Source organism: Microtus pennsylvanicus, chromosome 1 (assembly GCF_037038515.1).
Source record: "Microtus pennsylvanicus isolate mMicPen1 chromosome 1, mMicPen1.hap1, whole genome shotgun sequence".
NCBI classification, from domain to species: domain Eukaryota; kingdom Metazoa; phylum Chordata; class Mammalia; order Rodentia; family Cricetidae; genus Microtus; species Microtus pennsylvanicus.
In genome coordinates this window covers 131,912,338-131,925,288 of record NC_134579.1, presented here as the reverse complement: position 1 = coordinate 131,925,288, position 12,951 = coordinate 131,912,338, and the positions used below count along the sequence as shown (strand labels likewise).

The 12,951-nt window shown below is 47.3% G+C and overlaps 1 protein-coding gene across 1 annotated transcript in view; it reads right to left on the bottom strand.

Annotated features, from left to right (window-relative positions):
* The window catches only part of Wdr88 (WD repeat domain 88), a 36,839-nt gene that overhangs the window by 11,263 nt on the left and 12,625 nt on the right, over window positions 1–12,951 (bottom strand). The window contains exons 5-8 of the mRNA XM_075977025.1: window positions 12,353–12,416; window positions 8,108–8,246; window positions 6,606–6,735; window positions 1,779–1,966 (exon numbers count right to left, since the gene is read on the bottom strand). Of these exons, the coding sequence (XP_075833140.1) occupies window positions 1,779–1,966; window positions 6,606–6,735; window positions 8,108–8,246; window positions 12,353–12,416 (521 nt within the window). The remainder of the gene's footprint in view (window positions 1–1,778; window positions 1,967–6,605; window positions 6,736–8,107; window positions 8,247–12,352; window positions 12,417–12,951) is intronic.

Below are 12,951 nucleotides of genomic sequence, written 5' to 3'. Positions count from 1 at the left end.
GATTGTATTTCCGGGGAAGGCATCCTTTCTAATACATGTTGTTGATGGTCACTATATCTCAGGCCTCAGCGAAACTCAGTATACTGTGTGTTTTCTCCATAAAGCCGACCACAAATGCTCCTGCGTTCAGAGGCATTTAACAGCATTTCACCCCGCGGCTTGAGTTTAAAACAGTAAAAATATCTGCAAAAGTGGGTGAGTATGGAGCTGCAGGAAACAGTCCGGTGGTTAGGCATGCATGGTGCTTTTGCAGAGGACCTGGGTTCAGCAGGCAGCTCACAACTGCCTGTAACTCCAGCTCAGAGGAATAGGATCTCCCTGGCTTCCACAGGCCACACATGTACAAACCCAAACATGCACGCACACAATTTTCTATTTATTTATTTAGAGACAGGATTTTTTGTGCAGTCCTGACTGTCCTGGAACTAGCTCTGTAGACAAGGCTGGCCTTGAGCTCCCATAGATCTGCCTACCTCTGCCTCCCGAGTATTAAGATCAGAGGATTGCACTACCACCGCCTGGCTTGACATGCACATAATGCACATAATTTAAAAGAAAATTATGTGCAGGAGCATACGTGTGTGTGTGTGTGTGTGTGTGTACATGCGTGCGTGCACGCTAAGAATTGGGCACTCCTAAACAGCTGCTTCCCTCAAAGGGCCCTGGCTGCACCTTCATTACTGAAGACGGCTTCTTGTCATTGTTCCCCTTCACCCCCATGTCACTTCACCAGGCAGCAACACCTCAACTTCCTGTAAAGAAAGAGCCCCCTCTTGTTCTCAGTACCTCTGGTTTACAGGGTACTAACCCCCACCTCTAACTCTGGAGGCAGACCCGTCTCCCAATTCTGGCCAATCAGAGCCTGTCATCCACTGCTATGTGATTGGCTCAGAGATGGGTGTGTCCCAAGCTGAGTCAAAGCAAGCCTTCCCTGGGACTTGGTGCTGACATCATCAGGCAGAAAAGCGCTTCTTGAGGAATGCCGCTGGCCAGAACCAGTGTGGCTTGGAAACCCGCGAGGCCATCCTTTCCTCCCAAAGGGGAAAGCTGAATAAGGGAGAAGCAGAAGGGGCCGGAGGAAGAAGACTGGTTGGTGTGCGAGACCGGGGTAGGAAGCATCCTTCCCATAGAGGATATTCCGTACTCAGGATTAAAACCTGACGGAATCGCAGACATTGACAAGTGTTTCCTTTAAGGCAATGGGTCTTGTTATTTATATACACCTGGAGGAGCTTATTAAAATACAGAATCTTGCAGCCCCCCTCCAAGGACTGGAATTCTGTTCGTCTGGTTTGAAAGTCAGATAACTGTATTTCAGCAAGCAAATTGTTTAAAGACCAACCACACTTTGAGAAACACCACTTTAAGGCAATCTGTATAATAGTTTATACTCAAAACATTAAAGGTTTCTTTTGTGGTTTAAGCCACTTTGGGCTGGGGTTCCTGCCACTGGAAAGCATGTGTCCATGAATTCCTCCCCTGGCTTGGGGTGCTTGGGGAGGGATGAGGGGAGCACCACCCTTCCTGCTAGAATCCTCGGAAGTCACCTCTTTTCTGCACCCTGGAAAGTGACTCTGACGGAGCCAGCTGAGTTCCCTCTTCCAGCGTATGTGTGTGTGTGTGGTAAAGGAGGGTGAATCTGGCTTCACTGTACTTCACATTTCCATTCCAACCCTCAGGATGCAACATGCAAGGAAGTGGGGAGGAGAAAGCAAGAAAGCAAAGGGGAGAAAAGAGGGAGAGGTGGGCGAGGTTCCCAGTGCATGCTGGTCACTTACTGTCTCTGGCAATGCAGCAGGAACTCACGCAGCCCTCGTGGCCCTTCATCAGAGTCATGCAGGCGCCACTGTTTCGAAACTCCCCCGTGTGAATATTCCATATTTTTATGTTTTTATCCCAGGAGCTGGTGCATAGGAAGTGGCCACTGAAGGTGAAGCAGCAGTCTGAGATGGTATTGGTGTGCGCCCTGAAACAAAGGTGGGGTGCATGCTAGCATACCATGTCAGGAAACCCAAGAACACTCCTGATGAGACCCTGGGTGGAGAGGGGGATGTCACCTCCCAAAAAAAAAAAAAACCTCTTGAAAACAGCAGGAGATAAATGAAATTCTGCAGAAAGGCACTTGCAATGACTAATTCCTCATCAAAACCCTGGAGGGACTGGGGAGCTGACCCCAGTGGTTGAGAGTGCTGGCTGTACTTCCAAAAGACGTGGGTTCAATTCTTAGCACCCACATGGTGGTGCAAAACTCCTTTCCAGAGACCCTCCTATCCCCCCCCATAGGTGCCAAGCACATAGTGCACACATAAAATAATTAAAAAAAATATTGCTGGGTGGTGATGGCATGTGCCTTTAATCCCAGCAATTGGAAAGCAGAGGTAGGTGGATCTCTGTGAGTTCGAGGCCAGCCTGTTCTACAAAGCTAGTTACAGGTCACCCAGGGCTACAGAGAAACCCTGTCTTGATGAACCAAATTTAAAAAAGAAGAAGAAATCCTGGAGCCAGAAGAAAGTGACCCAACAGTTTATTGTAGAAAAGCACCATCAGCAGTGTGATGCCCCACGCCTGCAATCCCAGTCTCCAAGAGGCAGAGGCAGGAGCCAGCAACGCTGCAACTTTGAAGCCAGACTGGTCTGTGAGCTCGAAGTCAGCATGGGACAACACAGTGAGACCAGACTTTTAAAAAGGGGAGGGGGGAATGTTAACCAAGAAAACACCCAGCCAGGTATACTTCAGAAGTGAAAGATACATCGAGGCTTTGTCAGATGAAAATTCTTCCCATATGGTCTCACTGTGTAGCTCTGACTGCTTTGGGATTTGCTGTGTAGACCAGAGTTGCCTTGAAGATCCTCCTACCTCTGCCTCCTGAGTGCTGGGATGAAATATGGGAGCCACCTAGCCCCCCACGATAGAAGGTATTAAGAATCTATTGCTCTCAAAACAGTGGTGGGCCAGCAAGATACTCGTGAGCAGAGGCTATGGCTCAGCCTCTGAAGGCACTGGTAACCATGGTGGAGGCCATGGCTCAGCCTCTGAAGGTACAGCCATGAATGGAGGCCGTGGCTCAGCCTCTGAAGGTGCAGCCAAACTCCAACAGCCCATGACCTGAGTTTGGTTCCCAGGACTCACATGGAGGGAGGAAAGAACCAACTTCTACATTTCTTTCCTCACTGTGACATGAGTGTAGCACAGGAACACACAACTCTGTGTGTGTGTGTGTGTGTGTGTCTGTGTGTGTCTGTGTGTGTCTGTGTGTGTGTGTGTGTGTCTTCCTACCCCCTTTCTCTCTCCGTCTCTCCTCTCTCTCTCTCATGCACTAAGATAAATAATTGTTTTTTTAAAATGTTTTTGTTTTTTAAATGGCTCAAGAGAAGCCGATTACTGGTGGTGGATCTCTGAGTTCAAGGCCAGCCTGGTCTACAGAGTGAGTTCCAGGACAGCCTGCTACACAGAGAAACACTGTTTTTTTTTTTTTAAAAAAAAAAAGGAAAAAATAAATAAAAAGCTCAAGAGTCTTTTTCTTTCCTTTTTTTTTTTTAAATGATGTATACAGTGTTCTGCCTGTATGTCTGCTTGCACGCCAGAAGAGGACACCAGATCTTGTTACAGATGGTTGTGAGCCACCATATGGTTGCTTGGAATCAAACTCAGGTCCCCTGGAAGAGCAAGCAGCCAGTGCTCTAAACCTGGGTCATCTCTCCAGCCCCTCAAAAGTTGTTTTCTAAGTAGAAATGACTAATGAACACAGAGAACTTAGAACATTAGACAAGAAGCTAGACACGAAAGAAATGACACGCAAATCTAGATTTCCCTTGCCTTGAATTTTCTAGTGACGGTTGATGGCTGCTCATAACTGTCTGTAACTCCAATTCCAGAGGGTCCAACGCCCTCTTATGGCCTCCATAGGCACCACACACTTGGGGTGCACAGAGAGAAGTGCAAATCAAACATCCATTCACATAAAATAGTAAATAAAATTTTAAAAAGATTAAAAGAGCTAAACATAGCATAGTACTGCCATTTGACCCACCATTCCCACTGTTAGCTCTCTTCCAGCAGAGCTGAAAACAGGGACTCAAAACAGATGCATAAAAAACTAATACCCATAGCAAGATATCTGAGAGGCATTTCTGTGAGGACCCAGAGCTGATGAGGCTGATTGGACAAAAGGCTATACTGTGTGACACACCACAGCTCCCAGTGCCACCAGGACCAATGAAGAGGTGTCCAGTGATGGGAAGGATAAAGGAGTGAGGTGGTTTGTTTGTTCTGTTTTGTTTTCAATTAATTTGGGGGGGATTTTCTTTTAATGGAGGATACAGAAGGGGGGAGGCAGATATGGAGTTATGATATATTTTTATATATTTATATATAAAGCAAGAAACCATCAACAAACCAATAAACAAATGGTATATATTAATATCAATATGTATGTGTATGTATGCATATTCATATATATAATGGAGTAATATGCAGTTAGCAAGAAATGAAGGGATGAACCTTGAAGACCTTAAGTGAAAGGAGTCAGTTACTTGAGGACAAATATGATTTCATTTATATAAATATCTGAACTAGGCAAATTTATAGAGGCAGAAAGTGGAATAAAGGCTCCCAGGGGCTTCAGGGAGCGGGAAGTCATTGCTTAACGGATACGGTTTCCCTTTGGTGTGGCGAAACATTTTGGAAATAGATATTGAAGGTTGCAAAACACTGTGAAATGTAATTCATCCACTGCACTGTGCACCAAAAGAATGGTCAAAATTTATGTTGCATGCATTTCGTCATAAATAATGAAAACGCCATCTCCCCCAAACTGCTTGGTTAATTTTTGTTTTTTGTTACATTTATTATTGTGTGTGTGTGTGTGTGTGTGTGTGTGTGTGTGTGTGTGTGTGTATGTGTGTATGAGGGTGTGCATGTGTAACCCAATGAGTGTTGCTGATCAGAGCTCAACTTACAGGACTCGGTCTTCTCCTTCTACTTGTGGGTCCTAGGGATCGAACGCAAATCATTGGTGTTGGCAGCAAGCCCCTCCAGCAGCTGAACCATTTCACTGACCCCTAAATGGATGGGTGGTATAGTGTGACAGATAGGTAAGGAGGGGGTGGGGTAGTAACTGCTGGGGAAGGAAACTGAACGCCTACAAGAGCAGAGACATTCTTCACCGTGCAGCTTCTTCCCTTGTACCTTCCAAACGTGCTGTGTTCTGTCTCACATTCTCATACATTTATACATTTATTTTAAAAAATAAAAAGCCAGCCGGGCGGTGGTGGCGCACGCCTTTAATCCCAGCACTCGGGAGGCAGAGGCAGGCGGATCTCTGTGAGTTCGAGACCAGCCTGGTCTACAGAGCTAGTTCCAGGACAGGCTCCAAAACCACAGAGAAACCCTGTCTCGAAAAACCAAAAAATAAAAAAATAAAAAGCCACATACTCTTGTCAAAAGTTGCTAGGAATTTAGCTACGTCAACAGCAACACGTGAAATTAAGCATAGTCTCTTGCATGACTCCAGAAGCCTCATCCCGGAAAGCAAACCCCAGCGCTGAGATTCTGAGACCCTCACTCACCTCTCCTTTTGCCTGCTAAAAGCTTCACTTCCAGGCCTGCATTTAACCTGGCTTTAAACTACCTGCTGCCTCTGTTGGGTTCATTAGCGCAACTGAGCAAAATGGATCAGAGCTTCCACCCACAGCCTGTTCTCCCGGGCAGCCTTTGTTATCCCATGCCTTTGGTGTCAGCACAGAGTGGCTCTAAGGAGCAGTGGAAGAGGGGAGCACAGCCTCCTGCCTCAGTGTCCCCCTAAACATCCATGCGACATGGCACACGCTGAGGACCGTTCTTCCTCTGCCGTACTTCTGCTCATTTCAAAAGGCGAGGAAACCCAGGTCCATGCTCACAGTCGCTAACCCAGGAAGGAGGAGCTGAGCAGGGCAGGCAGGTTGACAGGTGTGTACATGGTCTGCGATCTGGACACCAGAACCCGCTACAGAGGGCTCCCCCGCTAGACAGTGGCCACCAGCAAGGGTCACCCGGATCCGGGTCTTTCCAGTTTAGAGTCGAGTCTCACTGTGGAGTCTAGACCGATCTTGAATTTTCAGTCCTCCACCTCCCCATCTCTAGTGATGGAATCAGAGGTAGTGCCACTGTGCCCGGCTGAACTCCACTGTGTGGTTGTTTGGAGACAGTGTTTTCACTGTGTAGCTCTGGCTGTCGGGATGTAGACCAGGCTAAACTCTCAAACTCAGCAGAAATCTGCCTGCCTCTGCACCCTCGGCACTGCCATTAGAGACGTGCATCACCACTCCTGGCCCTGAGCTGCGTATTTTCATGGAGACCCTGGGTATGTTTCCTAGTAAGAGTTCACACAGGAACAAATGCATCTGAGACCCTGCCTGGCTCAGCCCCTAAGCTACAGTGATGGCTTCTCTCTGGTCTCCTGGGACCCCTCTCCCCCATCTTGGGATCACCCTGAAGATGCCTCTATTGGGACACTGGCTTGTATGTGGAATCCAGGAAGGCAGAGAGACATCTCTCCCACATTCCTGCTGCAGAATACTGCTGCCCACACCAACACCACCCCCCACACCCACCAGAACCCTTCTCACTTGGGTATGGTAAACAGCGTGGCTTGGGATGTGATATCCCAGATCTTGATGCACCTGTCCATGGAGACAGAGGCCACCTTCTGGCTGTCATGGTCAAAGCAGCATGCTGTGATGGACCTTTTGTGATGATCTACACATAAGCAAAGTGACATATGACCTCAAGGGAAAGACCCGGGGAACCCTTCCACCCGGGGATGCTATAGGAACAATCCCAGTTTTCATAAGGGACTGTCCACCTGCGCGAGCATTTCCTGCTGGCCTACTGTGTGCCGGGCTTTCAGCCCAGCTGACCGGCTACATGCAACCACACAGCTCCCAGTTCAATGGGAGAGAAACCCCTTGTTGTGACCTGCTGCATGCCAAGGGCCACGAGAGGAGTGTGTGGTAGTTCCTGGCTGGAAGGAACCTCTAAGTCATCCACGGTGCTATTTCTGGAGATGGGGTGGAGTGTAAAGAAGGTGGGTATGTAACTAGGACTTGGGAGTGTGAAGGCAGGGGAGGCTAGGAAGAGATCCATTAATAGGAAAGTGCGAAATGCTAAAAGGTAATACGATAAAAATCAAAGATGTATGGGAGATACATATGCACAAGTCAAAAAGGTCACCTAGCAATGCACTATTAATAATACCTCTGGGCTGGGGTGTGACTCAGTGGTAGAGCCCCTGCCTAGAATCCCCCAGTGAGGGGCTGGGGTGTGACTCAGTGGTAGAGCCCCTGCCTAGAATCACCCAGTGAGGGGCTAGGGGTGTGACTCAGTGGAATAGCTCCTACCTAGAATCCCCAGTGAGGGGCTGGGGTGTGGCTCAGTGGTAGAGCACTTGCTTGGGATGTGCCAAACCCTGATTCCATCCCCTCAACACATACATACTAAATAGCAATAAATACTACCAAGAAGAATACAAAACAGGTTCTGCCACCTTTTACTTATTGAGTTTTGGTTTTGTTTTGTTTTAAATATTTATTTATTTATTTATTATGTATACAATATTCTGTCTGTGTGTATGTCTGCAGGCCAGAAGAGGACACCAGGCCTCATTACAAATGGTTGTGAGCCACCATGTGGTTGCCGGGAATTGAACTCAGGACCCCTGAAAGAGCAGGCAGCACTCCCAACCACTAAGCCATCTCTCCAGCCCTGTTTTTTTTTTTAACAATGAAAGGTTTTCTTAATTTTCATTTTGAGACAACTGCAAAGTTACCATATAAATATAAGAAACAACATAGAGAAATTCTGCATGCTTCCCCCCCATAGTTACATCCTACATCACAATAGCATGGTGTCACCCAGGAAAATGTTGCGTGGTGACAGTTGTTTTTATATCTTAAAGATGTAGGTGTGCGTTTTAAGAGATCATCTCAAACTCCTCACCCTCCTGCCTCCACAGGGTGCAATTTTTTATGTGCATGCGTGGCTCATAGCGTGGCCCTCAGCCCTGGCAGTCTCTGTGTATGAACCCGCCGAAGATCCTTGCTGCTGTGTGTAGGGAACCCGACCACCTCACCTTTGATCTGGATCACGGTGGTGATGTTTTCTGGATCCATCAAGCAGATGCCGCGATCCACATCCAAGGCTGAGAGCACGTACTTTCCGTCAGGAGAGAATTTACAGCACACTACGAAGGTGTCATGCCTGACTCTCCACTGGAATGAGGCAAAGCCCAAAGAGGACAGCGCAGCTGCTCAGCCATCTCCAGCTTCAAAGGGTGCTCTCAGAGTTCTTTCAATGGACTGAACCCAACTGTGCCCTTATTAAATGGGGCCAGACCCAGAGCTCACTTCTGCTGAACAGAATATGGCAGAAGGGACCACGTGGCACTACATTAAGAAAGAAATCGGTGACGCTGGGTGTGTTGGAGCACATCTGTAATCTCAGTTTGGGGAGGCTGAAGCGGGAGGATGGCAACTTCAAAGTCAAGCTGGGCTACAAGTGAGATCCTATCTCAAAGAGACAGGAAGGGAGGAAAGGAGAGGGGGAAGAAAGTGGAAGGGGAGGGAAGAGAGAGAGAGACAGAGACAGAGAGAGACACAGAGAGAGAAAGAGACAGAGAGAGACAGACAGAGACAGAGACAGACAGACAGACAGAGACAGAGAGACAAGAGAGAGACAGAGACAGAGAGAGACAAGAGAGACAGAGAGAGAGAGATTAGGGTGCAGGAGAGCTGTGGGGCAGTTCCGTGGTATGGTATGTTGTGTGTTTAGCATCTTGGGGCTCTGGATTATATTCCCAGCATCCAAAAAGAAAAAAGAAAAAGAAAATAAAAAGAAGTTGGGCATGGTGCAGTATGCCTGTAATCCCAGGATATGGCAGACTGAGACAGGAGGATTCTGAGTTCAAGGCCAACCTGAATCTCAGAAGGAAAGAGAGAGCAGGATGGGGAAAGAAGGAGAGAGGTCAAGGATACTTGTGGCTTGTTCTTTGTTCTTTCTTGGATCACACGCTCCATGAGCGTTAACTGTCATGTCCTAAAGACACACACACAGCTCCACGTGGCCCTGGGGACCCACAAGGATATGAGCAGAGGATTCTTGCCAACAGCTGTGGGATGAGCCATCTTGGAAGGGGATCCTTCTGCCCCAATGGGGCCTTAGTGCAACTGTAGCCCCAGATGACACCATCACTGGGACTTAGGAAGGGACTGAAGCCAGAACCACCCGGGTAAGCTGCTTCTAGATTTCCAGAAACTGTGTGAGACTGGAAAAAAGAAAAGTTGGCTGTTTAAGACAACCAAGTTTTGCAGCCATTTGTCAAGGAGCCTTCGCTCACTAAGTCATCCCAAATGCTGGCCAGGGTCATGGGTGATTTGTGCAATAAAAATAAATAAAAGGACTTTTTAAAAAGAAAGGTGCTTGAAATAGAAATGCTAGCCAAAGACGGCAGCGGGAAAATCGCAGCAGAAAAAAATAGACACTTGGAAAAAATGCTCAAAGTCAGGAATAATACATAAAACTTTGTTTGTTTTTTTAACCGACCACATCGGCTAATTCTTTGAAGTTTATGACACCTGGCCTGTGGGATGGGAGAGAGTACCCCCTTCTTGAATGCCTAGGCTGTGAGTTGGTACAGCTGTCTGGAAAGATTAAATTAAGGTTTGTATTTCTATACTGCTTACATTAGCAATGAAATCTAGCCATATATACCTGAAGAGATTTTATATATATATATGTATATATATATATATACACATATATATTATATACACACACACACACATACATATGCAGGGCTGGGGAGATAGCTCAGTGGTTATGCACGCCTGCTACTTTTACAGGGGACTGGGTTCAGTTTCAGCATCCATACCAAGCAGATTACAATTTCCTGTAACTTCAGCTCCAGGGGATATACCGCCCTCTTCTGGCTGTTAGAGGTACCTGTACTCATGGGGTGCACGTATATACACTCAAGTACACATGCCTACACATGTAATCAATCAATCATATCCATACATATGTGCGTATCTATCTAGGCAGAGCTAGGGAGATGGCTCAGGAGGTAAGGCATATTCCAGGAAAATGTGAGGACCAGAGTCTGGATTCCCCAGAATGCAAGTAAAAATCAGAAGAGGTAGCAAGCCTCTGTAATCCCAGCTCTTCAACAGGGAGATTGGGGCAGAGACAGGAATCCCAGAGGCTTAAGAGAAGCTATCCTGGTGTATTGAGAGAGAGAGAGAGAGAGAGAGAGAGAGAGAGAGAGAGAGAGAGAGAGAGGAAGAGAGAGACAGAGACAAAGAGAGAGAGAAACCAACCTTGTGTCAAGAATGGTGGAACATAAGGACCAACACCCAGTGTTTTCCTCTGACTGCACAAGTGCAGCTTGGCATGCATGTGATCACACATGAGCGCGTGCGCGTGTGCACACACACACACAAAAACACACACAGAGATTTAAAATAACAACAACAATAATAATAAATACATGCTTACTTTGCTTAGCAGTAGTTGTGTCAGCCAGGCAAGAGCAGTGGCTCAGGAGGGAAAGGCTGACAAGCCTGGAAACCTGAGTCGGATTCTCAGAACCCACATGGTGGCAGGAGAGAACCAACTTTGACAAGCTGTCCTGTGACCTCCATCTATATGCCATGGCGTGTGCACAGGCACACACACATAGTCCTTATTGTAGGGGACAGAGAGGCAGGGCCTACCCCATCTATACTAAGTCCTGTGCATTAATCAGAAAGGGTGACAGAAGTCAGCCATGGTGGTCATGCTGGAATCCCAGCCCTTGAAGGCTGAGGCAGAAAGATCAAGAGTTCTAGGCTAGCCTGGGGTGCATAGCAAGTCAAAAACAAACAAAAGCGCAAATGTGTACAGAAAAAGACACACCAAGATGTTTAGTCCATGAATAATACTTAAATTTTCACAATGGGGAAAAGTTGAATATTCAGGGTTTTGTTCCTCCTTCTCACTCTTAAGATTTATTTATTTTTTGTGTTTGAGTGGTTTGCCTGCATGTATGCATATGCACCACGTGTGTGCAGTACCCATGAAGTTCAGAAGAGGGAGCCACATCCCCTGGAACTGGAGCTACAGGAGGCTGTGAGCCACCAGGTGGGTGCTAAGAACCAAATCTGGGTCCTCTGAAAGAGTCATAAGTACCATTTCTCCAGTCCTTTAGTGATGTGGGATCCCCCTCGGTATGCTGTGAATACCATTGACTAATGAAGAAGCTGCTCTGGGCCTGTTGATAGGGCAGAACTTAGGTAGGCAGGGAAGACTAAACTGAATGCTGGGAGAAAGAAGGGCAGAATCAGAGAGAAGCCATGTAGCCCTGCCGGAGACAGTCACCAGAACTTTAGCCAGTAAGCCACAGCTTATTAATACATAGATTAATAGAAATGGGTTAAATTAAGAGCTAGCCAATAAAAAGCTAGAGCTAATGGGCCAAGCAGTGTTAATTAATAGAGTTTCTGTGTGGTTATTTTGGTTCTGGGCGGCCTTCCTCCAATACACTATTACTCAGTTTTTCTATGCAGCCCAGGCTAGTCTTGAAGATGGGCTCTTCCTGCTTCTGTCTTGCCAGTGCTGGGATTATAGGTGTACACCACCACTGCACCAATGTAGAAACCTGTGTGTCTGTTTTAGAGAGAAGGTCTCACTCTGTAGACCAGGCTGGTCTTGAACTCACAGAGGTTCACCTGCCTCTGACTCCTGAGTGCTGGGATTAAAGGTGTGCACTACCAGTGCCTGGCTAGAAAGGTTGTCTTTTAAAAAATATTGGAGAGAGAGAGGGAGGTGATGAAGACTGACTGAGAGAGAAGCAGGGGAAGTGAGGTGTGGGATAGGAGGGCCAGAAGACCCCTGAGCAGGGCTGAGACAGTCCAGGGCTGTGGAGAACGGGAGAGAGGCCTGTGGGGAGAGGTGGTTAGTGGCCCCATCTGTGACACAGAGAGAAGAGACTGGAAAAAAGTCTAAAGCTTTGGCACATCAGCTGCCTAGCCTTTGCTCTGTGGCCTCAGCCCCACTTCCTGCTCCAAATGACTCACAGGGGAACTTGGGGTGCTATGGCCAACCCATTCTTGGTGTCTTCCTGCGATTCTGAGAGCAGCCCTTGACTTGCCTGGGGTGGAGGCCGTTCTTGCCCAATACCCACCCTTCTGTCAATGCATCCTCTAACCCTGCAGATAAGAACATGTCCTCCCGGAAGCTGGGGCTTCTGTCATTGTTCCCGATCCTAGGTCTAGCCCACAGCCCCCAAAGCCAAGTCATGATCTGGTACTGTGGCACCCTCACTGAGACAGGGCATACGTACCAGAAGCTGACCCGTCTCGACGTCCCAAACCCTCACGCTTTTATCATACGATGATGCAACGATCCTGGAAAAATCAAACACACATTACACCTTAACAAGAGCATCACTGGAGCCTGTGGTTCCTATGAGGGCTCTTTCCCCCTTTTATGATTTAGGAACAAGATTGATCTTTCTTTGCAAACTACACTGGGGACTTGAGCATCCCCCCTGAAAAATGGTACCTAATAGCACCAAAGACAGTCTGGCACCATTATCTTCCTTACCTTCCAGACACTCCACGATAGTCTTCTATATTTAGGGTTATAAAAAGAACATTTTAGGGGCTGGAGAGATGGCTCAGTTGGTAAGAGCACTGGCTGCTCTTCCAGAGGGCCTGGGTTCAATTCCCAGCACCTCCATGGTGGCCCACAGCATCTGACTGGAGATCCAACATTCGCTTCTGACCTCCACAGGCACCACACACGACACACCGCGGGCAACACACACACATACCCTCAAACCTTTAAAACAAAAAAAAATATATGGATAGGTACAAAATTTCTCCTGTCATTTGCTATTTTCCTTTAAGGTCATCTTTCTAGCTCGTAAGGATCGCACAG